Genomic DNA, 23,963 nt, shown 5'->3' on the forward strand with positions numbered 1-23,963 from the left:
GGTTACACCGTAAAATTGATTGGTAATATGAGTAGTAGTCCAACATCTTATAAGCAATCAACATGCTCTGATAACATATAGAAAGTTGGGGTTGCGCCATAAAACCAACCGGCAAGCCTTTGCAAAGTTTCTCATTTCACTGATGTGAGACTCTTTTACCTTTTCATCCTCACAGTTTTAAAACTTTTATCACGACATAAAAAAGTCTTTGCGCTTTTTTGTTAAAAAAAAAAAAAAAAATGAGAACCTCAACCAATAATAAATTAATGTTTCAAATTTTACACTCGAAATTTTGTGTTTGATTCTCACACTTCAACACACCGTTTTACATCCTAAACTTCTAGTCATTTTCAAAATTAATTCTCTCATAAAATGAGTGAACATTGTTCGAACCTTTTTAATTAACTACCAAATACAGTTAGATTGTGATTAGTTTATAATTAAGAAAGGATTATTATACATATAATTGAGCCATATGGTTTGGGATAACAAAAGTAAACGATGAACACAAGACCCTTTCATTTTCAGCATCGATCGTCACCATGGTTTTTTTATTAATTAACGTATCTAATTAAGCAATTAATGGACTCTTTCCACAGCTGACGGATATGTAAACAAACATGATGGAGACATGCATGTTATTGGCACTTAAAATGTTATTGCGTATTTCTTCATGTACATTTTCTAATAGGGGTATTACTTGTGTCTCTTGTGATTTCATAATGAGTTCTTTGTGCTAATTTTCTTAATCCTGGTGTAGCATTTGTTCCCTTATAGATAATGGCGGAGCCACCCACAAGGTTTAGATAGGTTGTAGTCAGGAGGTTTTTTTTTTTTTTTTTTTTTTTTTTTTTGTAAATTCATGCTTTAATTGCTTATGTTAATGCATGTAGTCTATATATTTCATTCAATTTTAATACATATTAATATTTAATGTATACTTATGTATTATAGGTAATAAATAATACTTTTTATGCTAAAAATAAAATGAGTTCTCTCTCTATTCCCCATCCTTTTATAGTGGTGGAGAAGAGTGTTGCCCTTGCACCATGGCGTGCTGCCTAATTTAACATCTAATCTAAGAAATCTATCGTTTGACAAAAAAAAAAAAGGGACTATTTGCCCAATGCAATCTAACCATTGTGCTTCTTACTCAAAAAAAGAAAAAGATTTTGTTTTAATCAACCATTAAAGCCCTAGCTCTGCAATTTCCTTACTTTCCATGGAGATTTTCCAATGAATATCACATTTGGTACATTCTTAATCTCTTTATTTACTATTCTTGATTTAATTATAGGTTTATTATTTATATGGTCCTTGAATTTGTAGATTAGATTATAATTTTGAGAAAAGTTTATATTTCATTGTTGTTGTTTCATGTTGATTATTATATAATTTTATATAGGTAAAAAAATGAACATATAATTTTGTGGTACTGCTTTCAGTTAGCCCACTCAAGAAAAAAAATTCTAGCTCCGCCCTTGAGAATTGCAACATGCTAATATGGTCGGACTTTTAAACATGTGTCGCAATTCTAAAAAAGGGGTAATGTCACACAAGAATTAAGATTGAGCAAAAACGATTCTTTCATAAATGAGAAGTATGACATTCATGAAGTGCCAATATAAAACCTAAGTTAAAACATTCAATTTACTATATGTGTGTGCACTCACAGGGAATGATAAACACACATCTTTTGTTCCATGCACACCCCATTTTAGTCATGCCCTTTAATTTTGTTTAATTTATTCAATTTGATTACATAATTAAAGAGAAATACATGAGAAATTAAAATGGCCGTGTAAATATCACCTCCCTTTATTATTCGTATAGAAAATAGAAATGGTCATTGTTGATCTGTATCCCCTAGCCCCTAGGCAACAATCATACATCTCATAGCTTTTTTCAACATCTTATAAGCTTTATCCCACTTGGAAAGGTACGTGACGACAATTAGAAATTGACTTCCCACTTCATTTAAAAATATTGCTCGACTCCTTAATTATATGTTTTTTATGAGAGGAACTCCTTAATTATATTTAAACACATGTCATCTAACACAAATTAAACTACAAGTTGATGAGATATGTCATCGATCTATATTATAACAAGTGGTGGATTAATAACACATAAAAAAATGTATGCTCGTATTAATTGTAATTTATTTGTAATGGAGAATGATCACAATAACAGTCTATTTAGTGTGGCAAAGTAAATTGAGATCATATTCAGATCTCTGTGTCTTGAGCCAATAAACCTAGATATTCATTAGTCCATCTCACTGGTCTGCTACACACAATTAAGAGTTTGAGTCTTTCTGTCCCTCGCGTAAGTAGCTCGAATCTCTGATTTCGTTGATTCCGCACGTCGAGATCCAGAGAGACTCTCGATTCGTGGCAAAGTATTTTCCCTTCATTTGATGTCATCCTCTTTAGTGGTAGCCAATGGACCCAATGAGCAGAAACTGAAACGTGTGTGGCCCCTACACATGGACAATGGTTCGTCCACTCAAGTTCCATCCATGCATAGCCAGCTTGCATTTTTTTATTTGAATCTTGTTCTTGTCGACTCCGGTAACTAGGCGGAGCTTACTAAGTAAGGGGGCAAGGCTTATTCTATTTCTGAATTTCATTCAAGTAATTTTGTTCTTACTCATAATATCGTTACGTGATATTATTGTTTTACATAAATTATTAATATATAAAGAACGTCGTTTATTGATATTATAATGTAACAAAGCCTTTAGTCAGAGAGGTTCTCATTTTTTGGTAAAAATATGGACTATTTGTGGGACTTATTATGACATGCTCCAACTTCGATGTCTCCACATACTAGGGTAGGCACGTGCTGACCGACACCCAAGGATGATGAAGTCATTTTAAAAACATGCATACTGATAAAATATGTAATTAGAAAGATATAAACCGATGCAGAATCATGTTCTGAGCATACAACTAAGTAAGAATAATGTGAAAGAATTTTTAGGAAAATATACGAACAAAGGAATGATACCTATACTGAGAAGACTCGAGAATACCTATGCAGAAGTGTCCTGACATTGGGATCATGTGTCTCGATCCTAACTCTAGAGGAGGCGCCAAAACAGAAAAGGTAAGTGGACCAAAGTTTATAATAATAATACTAATAATAAGAAAACATTTTATTTATGAACATACTAACCCCTTGTTTTGAAAACATATATAATACTATATATAGGTTTTATAAAAACCCTAGCATACCATGCAAAACCTTTGTAAAGCATGCTCAATAATGCTGAAAACGTTGCCTGAAGGAAAATCCGTAAATCTCATCAATGAAATACTCATCTAGGGGTATCATAGTCGCCCGAAGGCAGTACCTGTCCATCACCCGAAGGTGAAGCTGTATAAAATAGCATACATCCACACCGAAATTGCTTTCAGTAGTGAAGCTGGGGTATATAATATATCACATCTCACTCCTCCATCATTTGTGTCCTATGGCCATAGACATCTATACCCGTGGTGTGCGGATGTGCCGTATGATAACCCTCTAGGTAAGTACCAAAAACATAACTCAAAATCTTGTATCAAACATCGAAGCTCACTAGCTCAAAGCCTCATCTCATAAATCCAAGATAAATCGTATTCATGTTCATAAAACCGTAATATAAATCATATTTGAGATCAATAGAAATCCATATACGCAAATCCAATAATTCGTAACCATTCATAAACGTAATTTCGATAAAATTATGAATATTTTGTAAACCGTAATTATGGAAGTTTGTAAAGCATAATATAAAACATCCTCAAATCATGAAATACAAAATGCATGCTAGGCTACTATTTTATGAAAATATATAAGTTACGAAGAGATCCACTCACATATTTTATATTTGGATCTCTGTGTCCTGAGCCGGTTAACTTAGATATCCATTAGTCCATCTCACTAGTCCGCCACACAAAGAGTTCGAGTCTTTCTTTCTCTCGCATAAGTAGTTTGAATCTCTGATTCCGTTGACTCCGAACATCGAGATCTAAAGAGAATCTCAATTCGTGGCGAAGTATTTTCCTTTCATTTGATGTCATCCTCTTTAGTGGTAGCCAATGGACCCAATGAGCAGAAACTGAACCGTGTGTGGCCCCTACACATGGACAATGGTTCCTCCATTAAAGCTCCATCCATGCATAGCCAGCTTGCATTTTTTTATTTGAATCTTGTTCTTGTCGACTCCGGTAACTAGGCGGAGCTTACTAAGTAAGGGGGCAAGGCTTATTCTTTTTCTGAATTTCCTTCAAGTAATTTTTTTTTCCTTATAATATCGTTACGTGATATTATTATTTTATATAAATTATTAATAACCTTATTGATATCATAATGTAAAAAAGCCTTTATTTAGAGTGGTTCTCATTTTTTAGTAAAAATATGGACCACTCATCATACGTCGAATTTCAATTATTCAAACCATCTATGTTTAATTCTTTATTCCAAAAAATTCAATATTTTTTAAAACATAATGTTCGTCAATTTCTTTAAACTTAATTGGATGTCTTAAACATTTTTTATTTGACTAATATTATGCAAAGATGATGTATAAACTGCAACTTGAAAAAAAATAAAAAAATTCAGATCGTTAAAATTCAGTGTAAAATGAACCCCACCAATAGTCTTTATTTTTACTAGAAAAATAGAAATCCATTTGAATAAACACCAGTGTCCACAATTGGGTAAGTTGACAATGACAATGTGATTGACACATTCCGCCAATCAAGGCTTCAAGATTGGTCTGATATTTGCCTGTTTGATCGCCGGTCTACTTTGCAGTTGTGTTATCGTCAATCATTCATGCATGGTACGTGACAAAAAGTATATCAAGAGGTGAGTTGATAAAAAATATTGATCTCTCTACCATTATTCTTTCTCGTTTTTCTTGGACAAATGAAGAAATTTTTAGTTGTGATAGGAATACGAATGATGCACCATATGTTTTTATGTAAGTGATGAAAATTTTACTTTTTAAATTATTAACTTTTAAACACATATCCTACTATTTATATAATGATACGTGATGTACCATTTTATGTCACGGTCATACTGAAAAATCTCTTTAACAAATAATGACTTAAATTTTACATTGTGTTTCTTGCGAACGAGGGAAGAAAGAAAGAAAACAAAACAAGGGAAGTAAAAAAAACAAAAACAGAAACCGAACAGAAGACACAAAGTGGAGCGAAACACATGGGAGGGAGGGACAAACAAACCCACAATGTCCACAGAAACCACCACCCCGCCAATGCACCAAGATCAACACCTCCTCCAACAATCCAATCCTAACCCTAATTTCTTCACCTTCAATTCCAATCCCAATCCCAAATCCAATCCTATCCCACGGCTCCCCAGAAGGGTTGGCATTAGTGGCAATGCCAATGCTTCGGGACTAGCAGCGGCCGCCACGTCGTCGTCTTCAACCTCGTCCACCACGTCCACATCCCTGAGCTTGGCGACAATGTTGGGCAATTCCGCTTCCCCTTTCATCCGGGAAGACGCGGACGGGTCCCACCTCCACCATGATTACGGCGGGAGCCACAGGAGGGCCCACTCGGAGGTGAGCTTTCGGCTGTCGGAGGACATGGTGGATAAGTCCGCGGCGGCGGCGGATCCGTTTAACGGCGGATCGTCGACGGCGAGTCTCGAGGAGATGGGATCGGAGGAGGACCTGTTCTCCACGTACATTGACCTCGACAAGCTTGGCGGGTCCAATAATTCGTCGGATCAGAATAGCGGCGGCAATGATGGGCCCGATGGTGGGCCTAATGGTGGGCCCAATGGGAATGGCGGTGGCGGTGATGGAGGAGGAGAGAAGAAGCTGTCCAGGCACCGGTATAGCAGCTCGGTGGATGGGTCGTCGACGTCGACCGGCGTGTTTGGGGAGGTCATGGATGCCAAAAAAGCTATGCCTCCTGATAAGCTCGCCGAGCTCTGGACCCTTGATCCCAAGCGTGCCAAAAGGTCTGCAAAATGCTCTTTTTTCTTCCTTTTTTCTTTCTGGGTTGCTTTATTTTGTTGCATTCTGTTTGGATGCTGAGAAAATGTGAAATGTGAGAAGGAATCCTAATTGGGTTTTGGGTATATGGAAAACGCGAACGTATAAATGCTGAATTTAATGAACTGAATTCTAGAAACTGCAAATTAGAAACTGTTTATGTGGTTATTAATTACAATTAGCATAAAAACATAGTAGTAACTGATGTTGCCACAAACCAGCTATTTTTCTGATCAAAGGCTTTGCCTTCGCTAGAATTCACTACGAGAGGTAGGTTGTTTCTTGGTTTTCAAGACTTTCCCTTTCGACTGAGATCGAGTGTTAATTAGAATTGAACTGCATGAAGGCTCTATTTGGAGAATAATATTGCATAAAATTTGGAAAAGTATGAATGTGTTCAACGGAAGATCCATCGTCCTCCTATTTGAGATTCATTCATATGCTATATGCATCATAGTTTTCCTTTTCCTCAATAACCGTATTTTGTGAGAATGTATCAATGGAGTACTTTCTCTCACCCAAGCAAACCATTTAGATTATTGCTCTACGAGTGTTTTGTACATTCAAAAACTCATGGTGGCATGCAAGACTTGTGTGCCTAGTTGCCTACGAACTTCTTGAACTCTATTTGTTTCCGGTTAAGGGATTTTTGGGAGCCTTACATTTTGGTTGTCATATATAGGATACTGGCGAATCGGCAGTCTGCTGCTCGCTCAAAAGAACGCAAGGCACGCTATATGCAAGAACTTGAGCGCAAAGTTCAGACCCTTCAAACAGAAGCAACCACTCTTTCTGCTCAACTTACGTTATTCCAGGTTTGTGTCAGTGTATTTTAGCAGCTTTCGTTAAATGTACTGCATGTGCACATCTTTACTGACAACACTGCCTTAAAATCAAACATGAAATCTCTGTTCAGCCATTTTTGTGATCCAACATTGCTAATCGCTCTATGTTATATATTTTTAAATTGATAGATGACACGTAGTATGGAAGAAAAAAAAAGGTATTTGTCAATCAAAACAAAGGATACTTGGAGCAAGTATTTTAATAGAACTTCATCAATTCATCCTTTGTTGCAATGTTCTGTTAATATTTAGCCTTCATTTGGTTCTGGACTGTGTTGTTCTGCTCACTTCTTACGTATATACACAAATGTTTGTTAATTGGTTAAAGGTTATGACTTTTTTGTTTTTTGTCACTTACAGAGGGACACAACAGGTCTGAGTACTGAAAACACAGAACTTAAGCGTCGGTTACAATCTATGGAACAACAAGCTCAGTTACGCGATGGTGAGCAACATGCCAACTTTTATCATATTTGATACTCGAAACTTTTCTTTTTTCTTAATTATATCAGAAGAGAATGGTCCATTTAATCCAACTGGTACTTATTTTGTTTGAAATATTTCGTGCAGCATTAAACGAAGCACTGAAGAAGGAGGTTGAGAGGCTCAAGATTGCCACAGGGGAGATGATGAGTGCTTCTGATTCATTCAACTTGGGAATGCACCAGATGCCATACAACCATCCCTCAGCTTATTTTCCGCTTCAACAACAACCAGGACCGGCTAGTCACCAGACCATGCATTTGCCACAATTCAATCATTCCCAGTCTAGTATGCCACCCCAACACCTGCATCAGTCAAATTCTCGTACTCATCTTTCAGATATGTTGCAGAACGGTCCTGTTGGTCAGTTACAGGGACTCGACATTGGTAGCAAAGGAGCACCTCTCGTGAAGTCTGAAGACCCCTCGCTTTCTGCTAGTGAAAGTAGTTCTACTTTTTGACACAAACTGGCTGTCGAGCTGCTCGCCTGCTGACTTGTCCATTGCACACGCTGTCTGGTAGATTTGTTCATAGATTGATATCCGATCATTTAGAGAGGCTACTCCATATTTATTGAATTTGTGTCAAGAATTTATTCTTAATTGTTTATTCTTAGGGCTGTTCCCCAAAAGTGGGAGGCACCCTTTTCATCTGTCTGTTCGAGGTCGATTTTTTGTGCATGGGGGTGCTATAAATTCTGGGAATGGAAGGTCATTCCTATGGGCGTCGAGATGCTGTCAATTCATGGCAGAATTCTCATCCTTTGTATCTTGTTTGTTATGTAATACCTTGTAACTCTGTGTACTACTGCCACATTTTTCTTTTTCCTTTCTGATGTATTTATGCTTTTCTGAAAATCCTATTCATAAAATTTATTCATCTAGTTTTTCATTTTATTTTATTTTTTATGTAACTTATTGAAGTTCGGTAGACGTCTACCTTCCGACTTTTGCAAAATGAGGAGTCTTGTTGGCAGGGTCACCTGTTACTTATTGAAACTTGGTACACTGTGGTAGCCGTAAACCGTGTTGGAGTTTGAGACCCTCTTGTCCCACACTGGTCAACAGTATTTTTTCACTAGCCTTTATATAGGTTTATTCCTTTTTCTTAGTAATTAGAACTTGGACCATTTGGAAATGGATTGAAGGCTTGGGCTTTATGGTTGTGTGGATTAGGCTTGATGATTATACTATAATATTAATATTAATTAATCAAGACAAGAGCCTTGGGGCACTTGGGGCCAATGAATTAAAATTAATCTGATCAATTAGTTTTAATTTCGAATTAAGTTTTTAATTAAATTAATTAAAAACATTTTGATTAATAGACACAACTCTTTGGAAAGAGTTGTATCTCTTTGGATACATCCAAAAGGTGTTTGAAGAGGTATGAAAGAGCCTATATAACTGAAGTCCTTAGTTCCATCAAAAATCATCTTATCTTCCTTCTTATCTTCCGTACAAACTTTCCAGAGAGTAAACACACAAAGCAATTCGCTAGAGTTCTATAATCCAGTGCGGATTGTAGAATTAGGTAGTTGTATCCTGATCGAGTAGACGTTGTAGAACCACAAGCACACGAGTGGGACGGAAATATTGTTCGAAGGACATAGCGTTTGCGCTAGCCTCTATCTTCAATTCATTCAAGTTAGTATCATATTAATTTTTTGTAATTATTGTGTTATTGCATTATGTATTGCAAGTACTTGTGAATAATAAAGTATAAGTATTTTGGTTCTGTATTTCTGTTATTTTATTGTTTCTAAATTGTTCTCCAACAAACCGGATGTATTTACTCATCAGATTTGAATTAAGACTCACGAACAATATCATCTAGAGAATACCTGACAAAAAATTAACTGAAGTATTGTTGTATCAAAAATGAAAATAAAAATGTCATAGATAAATTGTTTATACATACAGACAATGCATATATTTTGTGTATAAAAGGGGATATTATTAATAGATGGTAATGGATTACATTGCCATCCTTATACAGGACGATCCGACCCGTATAAATTAATAAGTTCCTCAAAAGCATTGTGATTTAAACAACTAAGAGGTCTGTCTAGCTATATGGCTTCGAGGAATAGTCTTCTCGGAAGCTTTATTCTCCATTCTTCAATCCTCCTATGGATTCAGATTACCCTGAAAAAAATTGCACCCAAATATACAATTAGTATGCTACTGCTTTTTTTATTAATTATCCAATGCTTCCTAAACTATCACAATAATATCACTTTATTCTTTGTTTTTTTCTCCTGAACCTTTATTTTGCATTTCACGTTGCCCTATTTCAATTTTCATTAAGTGAATCATTATCTTTTTCTTATGTGGATCTCGGCAAAATATGACCTTAGGGATTAGTCCACGTAGACACCATGTAAGAAAAAGTTAAAAATTCACTATAATAAATTAGACTAAATATAGTAATTTGAGACGCAACATGAGTGTTCATGAGAGCAAAGTGATATAGTCGCCAAAGTACGGTAAACTTTAGCAATAGTTCAAGGGGCATTTTGATAATTAAGCCATACTTTGGTGGTGTGTTTACAAAAAGTTAAAAACATAGAGGAGGCTGAGGCTTACGCAGAGCAATTAGTAGAGGGGTAAACTTTGTAAGGACAAGGAGAGCCACAGACATCACCAAGAGTGTTAATCCGGTCATAATTAATCCCGGGAATTGCTGCAGCTCCGTCCTGAATGCAACTGCAAGCAATTCTACGGTCGATCGTCGTGTTTTGTGCAGCATTCAGCTCTTTTATGCCTTTACAGCAATCTGGGGGCACTGCGCCTCCAAACACTCCAAAGGGTATGCATGGAGTGAGCCAAGCTACCACTTGATCACAAGTTATGGTGGCGTAACTGACAGAAGAAGCTGTCACAAATAAGAACACTATTGCCACGATGACCGAAAACCTGGCCATGGTTAGCTGCTTTTGTTTGGGTTTGGGCAGGAGTACTACACATGTTTATGGGGCTATATATAGAGTGTGATGTTATGAACAGAACAGCTCGTGCGTTTGTGCCATGTCATTTGTGATTATATCGGAAAATAGTCAAGTCATAATCTCATCATGTATCAAATGACTTGAACACTAACTCACTTGTTTATAAAACTCGTTGATCTAGTAGCATTCCTCATAAAATCCATGACATGTCCTGATCCACACTGACTAATTAGAACAAAGTTGACCTAACTAAGAACGTACAAACTAGACAAATTAATTAACTAGCTAAATTAATGATATGTGTTGCTGATGATGTAAGCTAATATGATCTTCGTGTTGATGTCAAGGAACGGCTAATTCACCCAAACCACATTCTAATTTTGTGATGGGTTTAAGTAGGCGTTCCCTTTCGTGCCAAAATTGTCACCCTTCAAAGTTAAGCATATCAAACTATATGTTGACAGGAGTGGCCAGGGAACAAGATAGGGTTTGACTGTCTGTCGTTACCTATGGAGGTCATGGGGCTGCTGCTAGAAAATTCAATCTTCCTTGTACAGATGGCTCAAGAAAAATATTGGAAGGAAAATTCAAAGGGTCTTGAACCTTCTTGTGGAAAAGGGTTCCGTGAGGGACACAATGTTGTAGAAATGCCAGAAGAGTGGAAGATCAGATTTATGATAAGCATGCGTGGCCAATCAATTCTTATTACTTGGATAGGGCTCAATAATATCAACGACTAAGATTCTTAGTGTGACCGGAGATATATCCTTCTCTTTCTATCTCTCCATCACATAACTGTATGCTAAATCCCCCGTTAATTATGAATGTTTCAACTAGGTTTTGAATTTTCCATGCCAAATTTAATCCAAGATTCAAGGCGTCAACAATGCAAGGTTCCAACTTTAGCACAGTATACCGGATTGACTGTTTGTTCTTTCTTTTTCTACTTGTTTGATTGAATTCTGTTCGAACTTCTAAAGTATTTCTTGTTGAAATTCTTAATGTTGGAATTGGACCTATGACGTAAGGTTGAGATACTTTCTTTATGATGTGCTGAAACCTGCATTGTTCTTAAAATTATTTTGTACCCGAGTTGCACCTTGTAAGGAAAATCTGACTTAATGGAGAATAATGCTACTAAACCGTAATACTAAGTGCCCAACAAATTAAATACTTTGAATTCCAAACATTCACTTGGAGTTTATTGAATTATAAGTCTTAGTTAAGTACATTTATTATTGATATAACGACATAATTTTGTACATTAAAATTAAAAAGGATTACAAAATAGTTGTTTACCAAAGTTATTTATGAAATTTGTTATTACTGGCACTCCAATTATGTCATCCTGCACTATATTATTCATCCTCTTGCGAATAAATGGGGCGCAACGAATCCTCCGATTTCTCCACCGGGAGGAGGAGGAGAAGTTATAGTGCAGCAACGACAGTAGGGAATGTAAAGTCCACGGACTTTCTTAATTATGCAAGAACCAGCTTTGCCCGCATTCCTCTAGACAATAATTATCGCACGATGCCGGCTTGCATTTTTTAAGGTAATCACGGCAACATGGTATTTCCTGGCAACAGTCTTGATAAGCTTCACCTCGAAAAGCTGTAAAACATCAATTGAGCTCTGTTAGCTATACGATACATGGTTAATTTTATTGATTTATTGGTCAGTTTTATGTAGATTGGGACATATGAATTGAAACAGGATTAGGATCGAGAGGCATACATTGTTTTGACATACATTCTAACACACTTTCTAAGGTTCCACTAAAAATTATATTTTAAGGATCTGAATCATTTATTTTTTAGATATTTCTTCAAAGATCATTTCATAAAAAAATCAACCGAATTCAAAACTATATGTCGAACTATATCCGTTCATTTTTTTCACTATAAATGAATGTTTTAATGGTTTTGGGTTTGTCTTTGCAAGGAAGATCAGTAAATGATCGATAAATTGAAATAGACATTTGCATTTTTGAAAGAGATTACGGAATGAGCCCTAAAAAAATATGTCAAAATGTTTGTTAGAAAAATATGTATCCCGGATCCTGACCATATATATATGTTAATGAAAGTAGAAAGCTATAGCGTGAACCAACAAAGCTATAGCATTATACAGACCTGTGCATAAAGCATAGGTGACAATACAGAAAAGCACCAGCTCTTGTGCTATGGCCATCTTTTAATCTTCAGCAAATTTCTGTAGACTATTTCTTGGTGTGTATCTAGGAAATCAATGTCCATTTAATTTAGAGGTTGAAGGTTAATTAACACTTTTGAACCATTAAGTAGGATATGCTGCAAGGATTATTAATATTTCCTTTTCAGATCCGGCGTGATCGACAGTGAATTTATTGAAGACTCTTTATTCTTTATTTTTTATTTTTTTTTTATTTTTATTTTTTAAGTTGAGACTCTTTAATCATTTTGTTAAAAACAAAAAGAAAAACAATAGTGGATTGTGGAGGACTTGATGATGGAAAGTAGGCTTATTTTTAGCAATGACTCTTGTGCTAGTTACCAAATTTCATTTTATTTTTTGGAAAATTTTATTTGAACCCATATTTTGTATCTCAACATCCAATTTACTTTTTATATCCACATTGTATTTGATTTATCTATCATTATCTATTTACACCCAACATTATTTCCGAAACCGTCCTTACTTATTAAAACTCAACTCAATCAAACTTCTTTTTACACCCAACTCAATATACTTAAAAATAAAAATAAAACCCTAACCAGTCCATCATCTCCATGGAGCAAATCCCCTTCTCTCTTTCTCTCTCTTTAAAAAATCCTACCATCTTCCATGGTTGTCATTTTGCACCCCCATCTACTCCTCCGTAGTCATCCAAATCCCTTCCTCTTCATTTTCTTTATCATTTGACATCTCTAAATTTCTAGAGCACTAATTAGCTTAATAATCTGTATGAGCGTCTGGTTAGAGTGTTTAATGAGTTTGGTATGTTTTAATTAAATGAGAATCTTCTAGCCTCTATATTCCTATAGAAAAATGGTAGTCCATGATAACTTTTTGTACGAAACTGTGGATATTTATTAGATACAAAAGTTGTAGGACAACAATTCACATTACATTGAACTGTGGCTAAAAAGTATATCACCTTTGCACTGTTTTATAGGTGAACTCATAGTTAAGCAGTTTTTATTGTGGAGCAAAACTTTGGGAATTGATCTAACTTGGATGTGTAATTGAGTTTATGCATTTTAATGATTAAACTGATAAATATTTCGACCATATATGGATTTGATATTGTAGTATCTTTTAACCTCTATATGCCACAAAAGTTGCAGAAAAAAAATTCACAATACATAGAACTGTGGTTAAAAAGTATATCACCTTTGCACGTTTTATAGGTGAACTCATAGGTAAACAGTTTTATTGTTGACCAAAACTTCGGGAATTAATCTAACTTGAATGTATCATTGAGCTTATGCATTTTAATAATTAAATTCATAAATATCTCGACCACATATGAATTTAATATTGTATTGTCTTTTAGCCTCTATATTGGTATCTGTGGCAAATAAATGGGTACCTCCATGGGAAAATTTTATAGATCGATGAATATTTTCAATCTGGATATTTATTAGATACCAGAAATTATAAGTCTATTCGCGAAAGTCTAAGTCAATGTCACATACAATCTTTGTTAAGACATAATTAGGGAACTGTTATTAGCACTAAAAAAATCTCATTCTATACTCCGCATAAATGTATTTTTCTTTCTAATTATAGAAAGTTTGGAGTGCCAAATGAGATTTTTGAAGTGCTAATAACAATTTTCTATATTTATACATTTTATTTTAGTTTGGAAGTCGACTTTTTTTTTTTTTTCTCTCTTTCTTTATCAAGTTAGGAGTATCACTGACTTTGACCCTATGCAACTAGTTGTTTATTCATTTTGAATAATCAACATTATTTCTTACAATGTCTTGGGCATATGAATAACAGAAAGCAAACGGTCATGATACAAGCTAAATAGTAGGAATACTAATTAGTAAACAACTTGTGCATGAAGGGACAAATGTGTAGGTTTCATGCATGACTTAGAATAGTATTAGTAAATGCATGATGTTTGCTTATAACCAAGTGGCATGAAGGGACAAATGTGCATGTTTCATGCATGACTTGGAAGTCGGGAGATTTTGCATCCATTTGTTTTTGTTTTTAATATGTATATATTAAATTCTATTTTAATGGGATTAATCACCACCTCTAAGTTAAGATAATGCCTTTATTTATCATTGTTAAGTGAGTTTAATTAAATTTTCAGATTGTGTTTATCCACTACATACATTTCGATTTTTTTTTATTTTTAGTTGAGCGATAGCATTAGTAAGTTAGATGTTAGATTATTCACCGATAGAATTCAAACTCACACCGTCATGCAAGAGCACAACACTTTTTCACCATTGTTGTAAATGGCCATTTGCCAACAAGTTGATTGGCCTGTGTGACTTTACTAATACTATTCCAAGTCATGCATGAAACATACACATTTGTCCCTTCATGCCACTTGGTATAGCAAACATCATGCACAAGTTGTTTACTAATTAGTACTACTCTTATTCAGCTTGTATCATGACCATTTTCTTTCTGTTATTCAAAACCCAAGACATTGCAAGAAATAATGTTGATTTTTAAAAACGAATCAACAACTAGTTGCACAGGATCACAATCAGTGATACTCCCAAACAGTTTTATTGTTGACCAAAACTTCGGGAATTGATCTAACTTGAATGTATCATTGAGCTTATGCATTTTAATAATTAGATTCATAAATATCTCGACCGCATATGAATTTAATATCGTATTGTTTTTTAGCCTCTCTATTGGTATCTATGGCAAATAAATGGGTACCTCCATGAGAAAATTTTATAGATCGATGAATATTTTCAATCTGGATATTTATTAGATACCAGAAATTATAAGTCTATTTGCGAAAGTCTAAGTCAATGTTACATACAATATTTGTTAAGACATATTTAGGGAACTGTTATTAGCACTCCAAAAATCTCGTTCTACACTCCGCATAAATGTATTTTTTTTCTTCTAATTATAGAAAGTTTGGAGTGCCCAATGAGATTTTTGAAGTGCTAATAACAATTTTCTATATTTATACATTTTATTTTAGTTTGGAAGTCGACTTCCTTTTTTTTTTCTTCTTTCTTTCTTTATCAAGTTAGGAGTGTCACTGACTGTGACCATGTGCAACTAGTTGTTTATTCATTTTGAATAATCAACCTTATTTCTTACAATGTCTTGGGCATATGAATAACAGAAAGAAAACGGTCATGATACAAGCTAAATAGTAGTAAATACTAATTAGTAAACAACTTGTGCATGAAGGGACAAATGTGTAGGTTTCATGCATGACTTAGAATAGTATTAGTAAATGCATGATGTTTGCTTATAACCAAGTGGCATGAAGGGACAAATGTGTATGTTTCATGCATGACTTGGAATAGCATTTGTCGTCGGGAGATTTTGCATCCATTTGTTTTTGTTTTTAATATATATGTATTAAATTCTATTTTAATGGGATTGATCACCACCTCTAAGTTAAGATAATGCCTTTATTTATCGTTGTTAAGTGAGTTTAATTAAATTTTGAGATTGTGTTTATCCACTACATACATTTCGATTTTTTTTTTTTTTTAGTCGAGCGATATCATTAGTAAGTTAGATGTTAAATTATTCACCGATGGAATTCGAACCCACATCGTAATGCAAGAGTACAACATATGAATTTAATATCGTATTGTCTTTTAACCTCTATATTGGTATCTGTGGCAAATAAATGGGTACCTCCATGAGAAAATTTTATAGATCGATGAATATTTTCAATCTGGATATTTATTAGATATCAGAAATTATAAATCTATTCGCGAAAGTCTAAGTTAATACCAAATACAATATTTGTTAAGACCTATTTAGGGAACTGCTATTAGCACTCCAAAAATCTCATTCTACACTCCGCATAAATGTATTTTTCTTTCTAATTATAGAAAACTTGGAGTGCCAAATCTAACTGTGTTGGGTTTAAGTAGCTTTTCTATGTCGTGCAAAAATTGTCACCCTGAAAAATTAAGCATATCAAACTATATGTTGACAAGGGTGGCTTGGGAAAAAAAATAGGGTTTGATTGTCTGTTACCTATGAAGGTCATGGGGCTGCTGCTAGAAATTCAATTTTCCTTGTACCAATGGCTCAAGGAAAATATAGGAAGGAGATTTCAAATGGTATTGAGCTTCTTGTGGAAAAGGGTTCCATGAGGGATACTTAGTTGTACAAATGCCAAAAGAGTGGAAGATCAGATTTATGATCAGCGTAATGCCAATCATGGAAGATTATTGAGTGTGACGGAGGATATGTCCTTCTCTTTGTCTCTTGCATCACATAACTGTATGCTAGAGTCCCCCGTCAATTGTGCATGTTTCAACTAGGTTTTGAATTTTCCATGTCAAATTAATCCAAGATTCATGGCGTCACCAAAGCAAGGCTCCAATTTCTTCACAGCACACTTGATTGACTGTTTGTTCTTTCTATTTGACTTGTTTGATTAATTGTGTTCTAACTTTTAAAGCATTTCTTATTGAAATTCTTAATGATGGAAACATAAGTACGTTGAGTTGAGAGACTTCCTGTACGATGCACTGAAAACTGCACTGTTCTTAGAATGTTGTACCTGAGTTGTACCTTGTAAAGAAAATCTCACTTATAAGTAGAGACTAACAACACTAAAATCGTAGTGCTAAGCGGCCAACGAATGAAATACTTTGGATTCCAAACATAGAGTTTATTGAATTATAGATTTTAATTATAGAAAATTTCATTTTAATCCTTAAAAAGGATGAGTTTTAGACTATAATCTTGTGTAAGATTAAAATCCAATTTTAGTCCCTAGTACATTTAATCATCTCATTTATTAGTTATATTTTGATTTTTTTATTTATCTTTTTATTTTTATTTTAATGTATTAATTACATTTAAATTTAATTTTTATTTCATTCATCATAATATATTTTAATGTCTACATTTAGATAACTCATTTTTTTTTATAATATATATTCCGACAGCAATTTTGTATGTTCTTCATTTAAGTACATTAATACATTTAAACATTTCTGTATATCCATTGATACAAACATATAGGTACATTAATTCAATATAATGCATTTCGGTATGTACATTTTGGTACACACATTTGAGTATTGACTTTTAGGTACATTAATTCAATATACTATATTTTGGTACATACATTTCGGTATTGATATTTAGGTATATTAATTCAATATAATACATTTTGATACATACATTTAGTTTTATTATAATATATTTCGGTACAATCATGTAGGTGCAAATATTTCGGTACAAAAAAGTCAATTTTATATATTTTGGCATAATTATTTTTGTACACTTATGTATTTATATATTTTTGTATCACAAATTTCTTTTAATATTTTCTCATTTATGTTCATTTATAATTAAAGAACTAAAAATGTGCACATTAATAAAATTAAAATTTAATGAGGAGATATTAAATAAAAATACACATTAAATAACAAAAATTTAATACAAATTTTGATAAAAGTAAACTTTAAGGGGTTATATTGAATATACAATCTAGCACCAGGTGTTTTTTTTTTTTTTTTTTTTTTTTTAATTTTAATATTTTTCAAGGATTAATGTTGAAAAACCCCTTTTAATTATGTACTTTTATTATTGATAACGGCATCACTTTGTACATCAAAATTGAAAAGGATGACAATATAATTTTTTACCAAAGTTATTTATGAAATTATTATTAGCATTCCAATCATGTCATCCTGCACGATCTGTCGGCACTGAAATGTTATTTATCCTCTGGCGAATAAACGGGGCGCGGAGAAAAAGATCCTTGGATTTCTCCACCGGGAGGAGGAGGAGGAGAAGGTACAGTGCAGCAACGACAGCGTGGAAGGTAAAGTCCACGGACTTCCTTAACTATGCAAGAACCACTTTGCCCGCATTCCTCTAGACAATAATAATCGCACGATGCCGTCTTGCATATTTTCAATTGAAGGTAATCTCACGGCAACATGTTTCTTCGTGGCAACAGTCTTGTTCAGCTTCACTGTAAAACATGAATTGAGCTCCGTCAGCTATACGATATATGGTTAGTTTTATTGATTTATGGGTCATTTTTATGTAGATCGGATTAGGACATACGCAATTGAAATACGACTCGGATTGAATAAAACACAACCCAAGGGTTTCTAGAAGCTTACCAACGTCGGAAAAATATGAAACACGACGGAGAAGATGATGAACAGTACCAGTCGAAAGGAAGAGAAGGGTTTGTGGTGTTCTTTCTCTGAATCTTAGTTCGCAAGGGTGATGGTGATGGTGTTGCAGGTAAATGGTAAGGATGTGCGTGTGGGTGGATCGGAGGGTGAGAGGGTTTCGAGAGAGAGACAGAAGGGAGAGATCACAGAGGGAGAAAGAGAGAAGAGAGAACTGAGAGAGGAGAGAGAGACTTTTCAGAGAGATAAAAGAAAAGGGAAGGGAACGGAGGACAAATCAGGGGTGGGCCTTGGGCACACTATTTAAAACCTAAAAATCATTTTAAAAAGGAAAATATTTCCAGATTTAATGAAAATACGAAAATACGAAAATACTTTTTTTTTTTCCCCCTTAAATCCCAGGATTGATTGTTACATGGAGGGATGTTGGGTGGGGGTGGGGGTGGGGGTGGGGAAGACGAAGGGTTTCTTGTTTTGTTTTGTTTTTTTTGTTTTTTTTTTGAAATTTTAATTTTCACGTGCAGTCATTATTCACATAGGCGCCACATCATCAGTTAATGATAGATTTAACAATTTGATTAACGAATGTATGAGACTGTTCCAAAATTAACACTTTAGGTATGACTCTGGAAAGAAAAAACTTGATGTACTAAATGTTGAAAATCATGAAATATGAAGTTAGTAAACTGATATTTACCCTATTAACAATATAATTATTTATCTGTTAGTTCATAACTCTCAATAGAATTTTCTTAACTTGATTGCATCTAAAAAATTGTCCAAGTGCTTAAAAGTGTTTCTACTTTCCATTCAAAGCACTTTTATCAAACAACCATTTTAAGGTGCTTTAAACTCTTCCCAAAGCACGACCCCAAAGTCAATGTAAACCTTCTAATACGTTGCCAACCCATGATTAGACCCTCCATTAAAGCAGCTCCAGCCCGATGGATTCCTACCCAATAACCTTAGCTCCTTGCTTCAGTCCATGCGGACAATTGGGTTGAAGGGGGTCCGAGTGAGAGATCCGGCTTGAATCGGTGACCTGAGAGTCTGAGGCCAAATGATGCATGACTGACGTCAGGATGACATTAGCCATGTTTAAAAAAATGTGTCAGGCGCGTGGGTGCGCGTCACCAACAACTTTTCAGTTGGTGGGGCTTACAGTGCAGACAGCTAAAATGTGATTGTTGGTGGGCCACGTGGCACATTCTCGTCTGTTGGATTTCAACGGATACTTTTTCTGGACTATTAGATTTCCAACGGTAAAAAAAAATTTCAAACCTTCTGTAACATCAACCGTTGGATTTAAGATTAACGGTCCACATTATTCGTCTTTAAAAATTAAAAAAGAAAAGAAAAAATTGAGATATGTTAATGTTACCATTGTGCCACATGGCACAATCTTGAGGGTTGGTTTCAAATTTTTTTTAATCCAACGGCAGAAATTAATTAAGTTAATAAAAAATTAATAAAAAATGTGGAAAAAAAAATTTAAAAATTGATTTTCCTTTTCTATAAATACCTTCTCATTATCTTCTAACTTACACCACAATTTCATATTTTCTCAAATACTTTCAACCACATGATTACACCCTCCATTAGTGACGTCCCATTTCACTTATATATGGCGTGGTTACGAAACCGGACCGGAAGGGGAAGAAACGGAATTGCACTTTTCTCAAAAGCTTTTACCAAGCTTTTGAGGAATCAGAAAATAGGTGAGTCAAGGTTCACCTAAAATTAGTAATTAAATTTCTAAATTATTCATAATTGGATTTACTTGGATGGAGATGATATTTGGACTCCGGATGAAAGCTTCATTGGAACAAACTTTTCTACCTAAAATACCCACACATTTTTTACTTGTAATCTCAAGTGATTAAGAACATTTACCGTTGCACTTGAGTTCGAGATTCGATTATCCTCTTCTTCACTATTGGTCCTATCCAAAAAGGGAAAAAAAATTGTAATCTGAACGCATTTGGCCACTTTGAAGTCGGTGTGACTCTTTGAAGTCTTTTGTTTGCTGTTTACTCCTAAAGCCTAAGGTCAAACCAAACCACTTCAAATCCATAGACTAATACATAAAAGATCTTTACACGATTGAAGATATTGGGAAATAGCAGACAAAACCACATTACGTACATGCATAGTACATATACATATATATAGTTTTTGGGTGAAAATGGGACTAGTTGTAGGGCCCACTTTCTTTCAAGCTTTAACGGTCCGAACGATCTATTTTTGTAGTCTTGATTCATAGATCTTCTTTGCAAAAATTCAACTTAATCCTAAATCATTTGTTTATTTAATTATCATGAAGAAATTTCATTGTTTATTATAGAATAAAGTGTTTGTCAACTTAATTAGATGTCTCAAATATTTCCTATTTAGCTAATATTTTGCAAGGATGATCTATGAGGTCCAACTTAAAAAATAAATGGTTCAAAACATTGAAGATCGATGTGTTGTGGGTCTCACAACTAATTCCCATTTAAAAAAGGGAATTTTAAGGAAAAGCTTCTGGTACTGTTCACTTTAACGAAAAATCATATTTTTACATTAAAAAGTCAATCCTGATACTATTCACTTTACCCTTTATTTTGTCCTTATCATTAAAACTTAAAATTTTCAAATTATTTTTATTAGTTTTCCCTTAAAAAAAATGAAAATCCCTTCCCATTTGATGTATATGTATTTTTGTTCAAAGATGTATATGTAGACGTGTATACGAATGATGCTTGCGATCCAAACGAACGCAGCGCTCTCCAGACCTTCTCTCGCTCTCCGTCTTCTCCTCCATTTGACGTATATACTGCAGTAACTACTACTTCACTTGATTGTTGCCAGTGGAAAGGCATCACCTGTGAACAAAGTGCTCAATTAATTTCCCTTGATGTTGCCTTAAGTAAACCACCGTGTCCAATCTGCTAAGAAGAAAAAAGATCAATTTAGACAAGTGGGTATGTCATTTTCGATGTCCAAAATTTCAAGCATTCTTCTTTCTTCGTGTTATTTATTATATCTTTGCAATTTCAACATCAAGACGAAGAAAAACAAGTATAGTAGTGAAATAAGTCACGCATGGTGGGCCCACGCCATTCTATATTAACTAACTATGCTAGGGAGATCAAATTTTGAAATCAAATTTTATAAACCAAATGATGAGAATGTTGATGATTGAATTATTATTTAAATATTAATTAACATATTTATTTTATACTGATGACACATCAGTTGATTTGCAAATTTAAATTAAAATTTTGATCTTCCTGATATTATCTTTTTGTTAGGGAGTTAGTATCTTAATCATCTATCGAATGCGATCTTTGTAACCACTTTCCGTTATGTAATTTATTTATATTTTATTTTGTTATAAGTTCTTTGTAACCACTTTTCGTTATGTAATTTATGTTGCCATTAGTATAGGATGGTTATGGGAAAAAACTCGTGTATAAATCTTGTACTCGTGTACATTTGATGTCAAGAACGCATTCCTACACGGTTATTTGTCTGATATGCGCCGGTCCCCTGGCTTTACTGATCCTCGACCACATCATATTTGCGGGCTTGATAAGGCTATTTATCCCCTCGCACGTGGTTTCATAGGTTTAGCACTTTTCTTCTTCTTGTTCGTTTTGTACAAAATCGCTCTAATTCCCCCATGTTTGTGTACACGACATTGTGCTCACAGGTAGTAATTTGTCCCATATTTCCGCTTTTATTCACACCCTTGGTGTGGAATTTGAGGTTAAAGACTTGGGCACCCTCAATTATTTCCTTGGTATTGAAGTTTCTCATTTGTCTGAATCAGTTACACTCAAAATAAATATACTATTGACCTCCTCAAGAAAAGTAATCTTCTAGAATGCAAGCCAGTTTTGACTTCGATGGCCTCCTGGACTTCTACTTCTCGCACTGATCGCAAGCCCCTTGCTAATCCTACACCTTATTGACAACTTGTCGATCCTCTTCAATATCTCATGATTACTCGTCCAAACATAGCCTATGTTGTTCAACATTTTTCACAGTTCATGAGTTCTCCTAGTGATACACATTTTGAGGTTGTCAAATGTATTCTTCGTTACCTGAAAGGCGCGTTTGGTTATGGTTTATTAATTCAATGTTCTACGCATTCATTTCTCCTTGTTGCTTACTCAGACGCCGGTTGGGCAGGGTGTCCTAACACTCAGTCGATCCACTACTGGCTACCGTGTTTTCTTGGATCCTAACCTCATTTTTTGGAGTGCTAAGAAAAAACGTACAATCTCCCTCTCTAGTGATGAGGCCGAATATCAGGCCCTTCCATATGCTTGTGCTGACATTGTTTGGATCCAAGGCATTTTATGAGAAATTCAGTTTCCTCTTTCTACATCGGTTATTCTTAATTGTACAATCTTTTTGCCACTTAGATGGAACTTCCATAGGGTAAGTACGGTCTGGTTCGATCCAGTTCCACACTCAAAATGAAACCAGAACTGGAAAATTTCAACGGTTCGGTTCATGCCGGTTTACGGTTCTAACCAAAATCATATATATGTTTTTTTTTTCTTCTAATTTTCTACTTCTAATACCAAACACATATTTCAACCACAAATTCAAGTAAATTTGAGTTTCCACCACTAGATCTACAAGATTTGTGATCGGAAGATAGAAAGTGTGCATATAAATATAAATCAAAAGATAAAAAGACTCATATCAAGACCAAAATGTAGGTCTTAAACTAAAACTAAAATATACATAATGCATAATATATTGGAAAAGAATGAAGAAAAATAATGTAGTGGGAGAAAAGTGATACAACAACAAAGGAGGGGGAGAGAAGTGACGAAAAATATTGGGCTTATGTACATGGTCTTCTTGGAAAAATGTCTTATTTATATAAAAATAATAATAAAAAAATAATTTATATTAAAAGCGATTTGGTCAAGTTCCTCTGGTTCTTAATATTTCCAAACCGGAACCGGAACCGTTTGAAACGGTTCGGTTCGGTTTTTGTTTCGGTTTTGACTTTTTTGGTCAATGCGATATTTTACGATTTTTTTTTTTTTTTTGTCACGGTTCGATTTGGTTTTCCAATTTGGCGGTTTTTATGCCCACCCCCAGATGGAAGCCAATCCGATTTTTCATACTCGTACAAAACATATTGGTATTGATTATCGTTTTGTCCACGAACGAGTTGTAACTAGTAGTTATTGCGTTTAGTTTATTCCTTTCACGCAACAACTTGCGGATGTCTTCTTCCAAACTTGTCTACTCACCGGCGTCAAATTTGCAAGGGAGTGTTAGGGAGTTACCATCTTAATCATCTATTGAATGCGATCATTGTAACCACT

The 23,963-nt window shown here is 34.5% G+C and overlaps 2 protein-coding genes and 1 long non-coding RNA gene across 3 annotated transcripts; 1 reads left to right on the forward strand and 2 right to left on the reverse strand.

Annotated features, from left to right (window-relative positions):
- The first annotated feature begins 5,111 nt into the window (after positions 1-5,111).
- LOC103963358 (transcription factor RF2b-like) lies at positions 5,112-8,236 on the forward strand. The gene is made up of 4 exons (XM_048564309.1): positions 5,112-5,991; positions 6,708-6,840; positions 7,231-7,315; positions 7,441-8,236. Exons 1-4 carry the CDS (start codon positions 5,249-5,251, stop codon positions 7,812-7,814), a joined length of 1,335 nt encoding a protein of 444 aa, XP_048420266.1. The 5' UTR covers positions 5,112-5,248; the 3' UTR covers positions 7,815-8,236.
- A 989-nt stretch (positions 8,237-9,225) lies between these two features.
- LOC103963303 (non-specific lipid-transfer protein 1) lies at positions 9,226-10,407 on the reverse strand. The gene is made up of 2 exons (XM_009376110.3): positions 9,942-10,407; positions 9,226-9,500 (listed from the first exon to the last, which is right to left on the reverse strand). Exons 1-2 carry the CDS (start codon positions 10,277-10,279, stop codon positions 9,491-9,493), a joined length of 348 nt encoding a protein of 115 aa, XP_009374385.1. The 5' UTR covers positions 10,280-10,407; the 3' UTR covers positions 9,226-9,490.
- Positions 10,408-18,033: 7,626 nt separating this feature from the next.
- Positions 18,034-19,013, reverse strand: LOC125468636. The gene is made up of 2 exons (XR_007251026.1): positions 18,613-19,013; positions 18,034-18,458 (listed from the first exon to the last, which is right to left on the reverse strand). It is a non-coding gene; the product is annotated as an uncharacterized LOC125468636 (long non-coding RNA).
- Positions 19,014-23,963: the final 4,950 nt, after the last annotated feature.

This window comes from the organism of the source record quoted next, unplaced genomic scaffold, assembly GCF_019419815.1.
Source record: "Pyrus x bretschneideri cultivar Hongxiangsu unplaced genomic scaffold, Pyrus_bretschneideri_v1 Contig39, whole genome shotgun sequence".
In the NCBI taxonomy this organism is placed as follows: domain Eukaryota; kingdom Viridiplantae; phylum Streptophyta; class Magnoliopsida; order Rosales; family Rosaceae; genus Pyrus; species Pyrus x bretschneideri.

What these genes read in the sequence shown, in the direction of transcription:
- LOC103963358 (XM_048564309.1), top strand. Translation starts at nt 5,249, where the DNA reads ATGTCCACAGAAACCACCACCCCGCCAATGCACCAAGATCAACACCTC. An exon ending in GATCCCAAGCGTGCCAAAAG is followed by an intron (nt 5,992 to 6,707) that starts GTCTGCAAAATG and finishes TGTCATATATAG; the next exon opens with GATACTGGCGAATCGGCAGT. An exon ending in CTCAACTTACGTTATTCCAG is followed by an intron (nt 6,841 to 7,230) that starts GTTTGTGTCAGT and finishes TGTCACTTACAG; the next exon opens with AGGGACACAACAGGTCTGAG.
- LOC103963303 (XM_009376110.3), bottom strand. Translation starts at nt 10,279, where the DNA reads ATGGCCAGGTTTTCGGTCATCGTGGCAATAGTGTTCTTATTTGTGACA.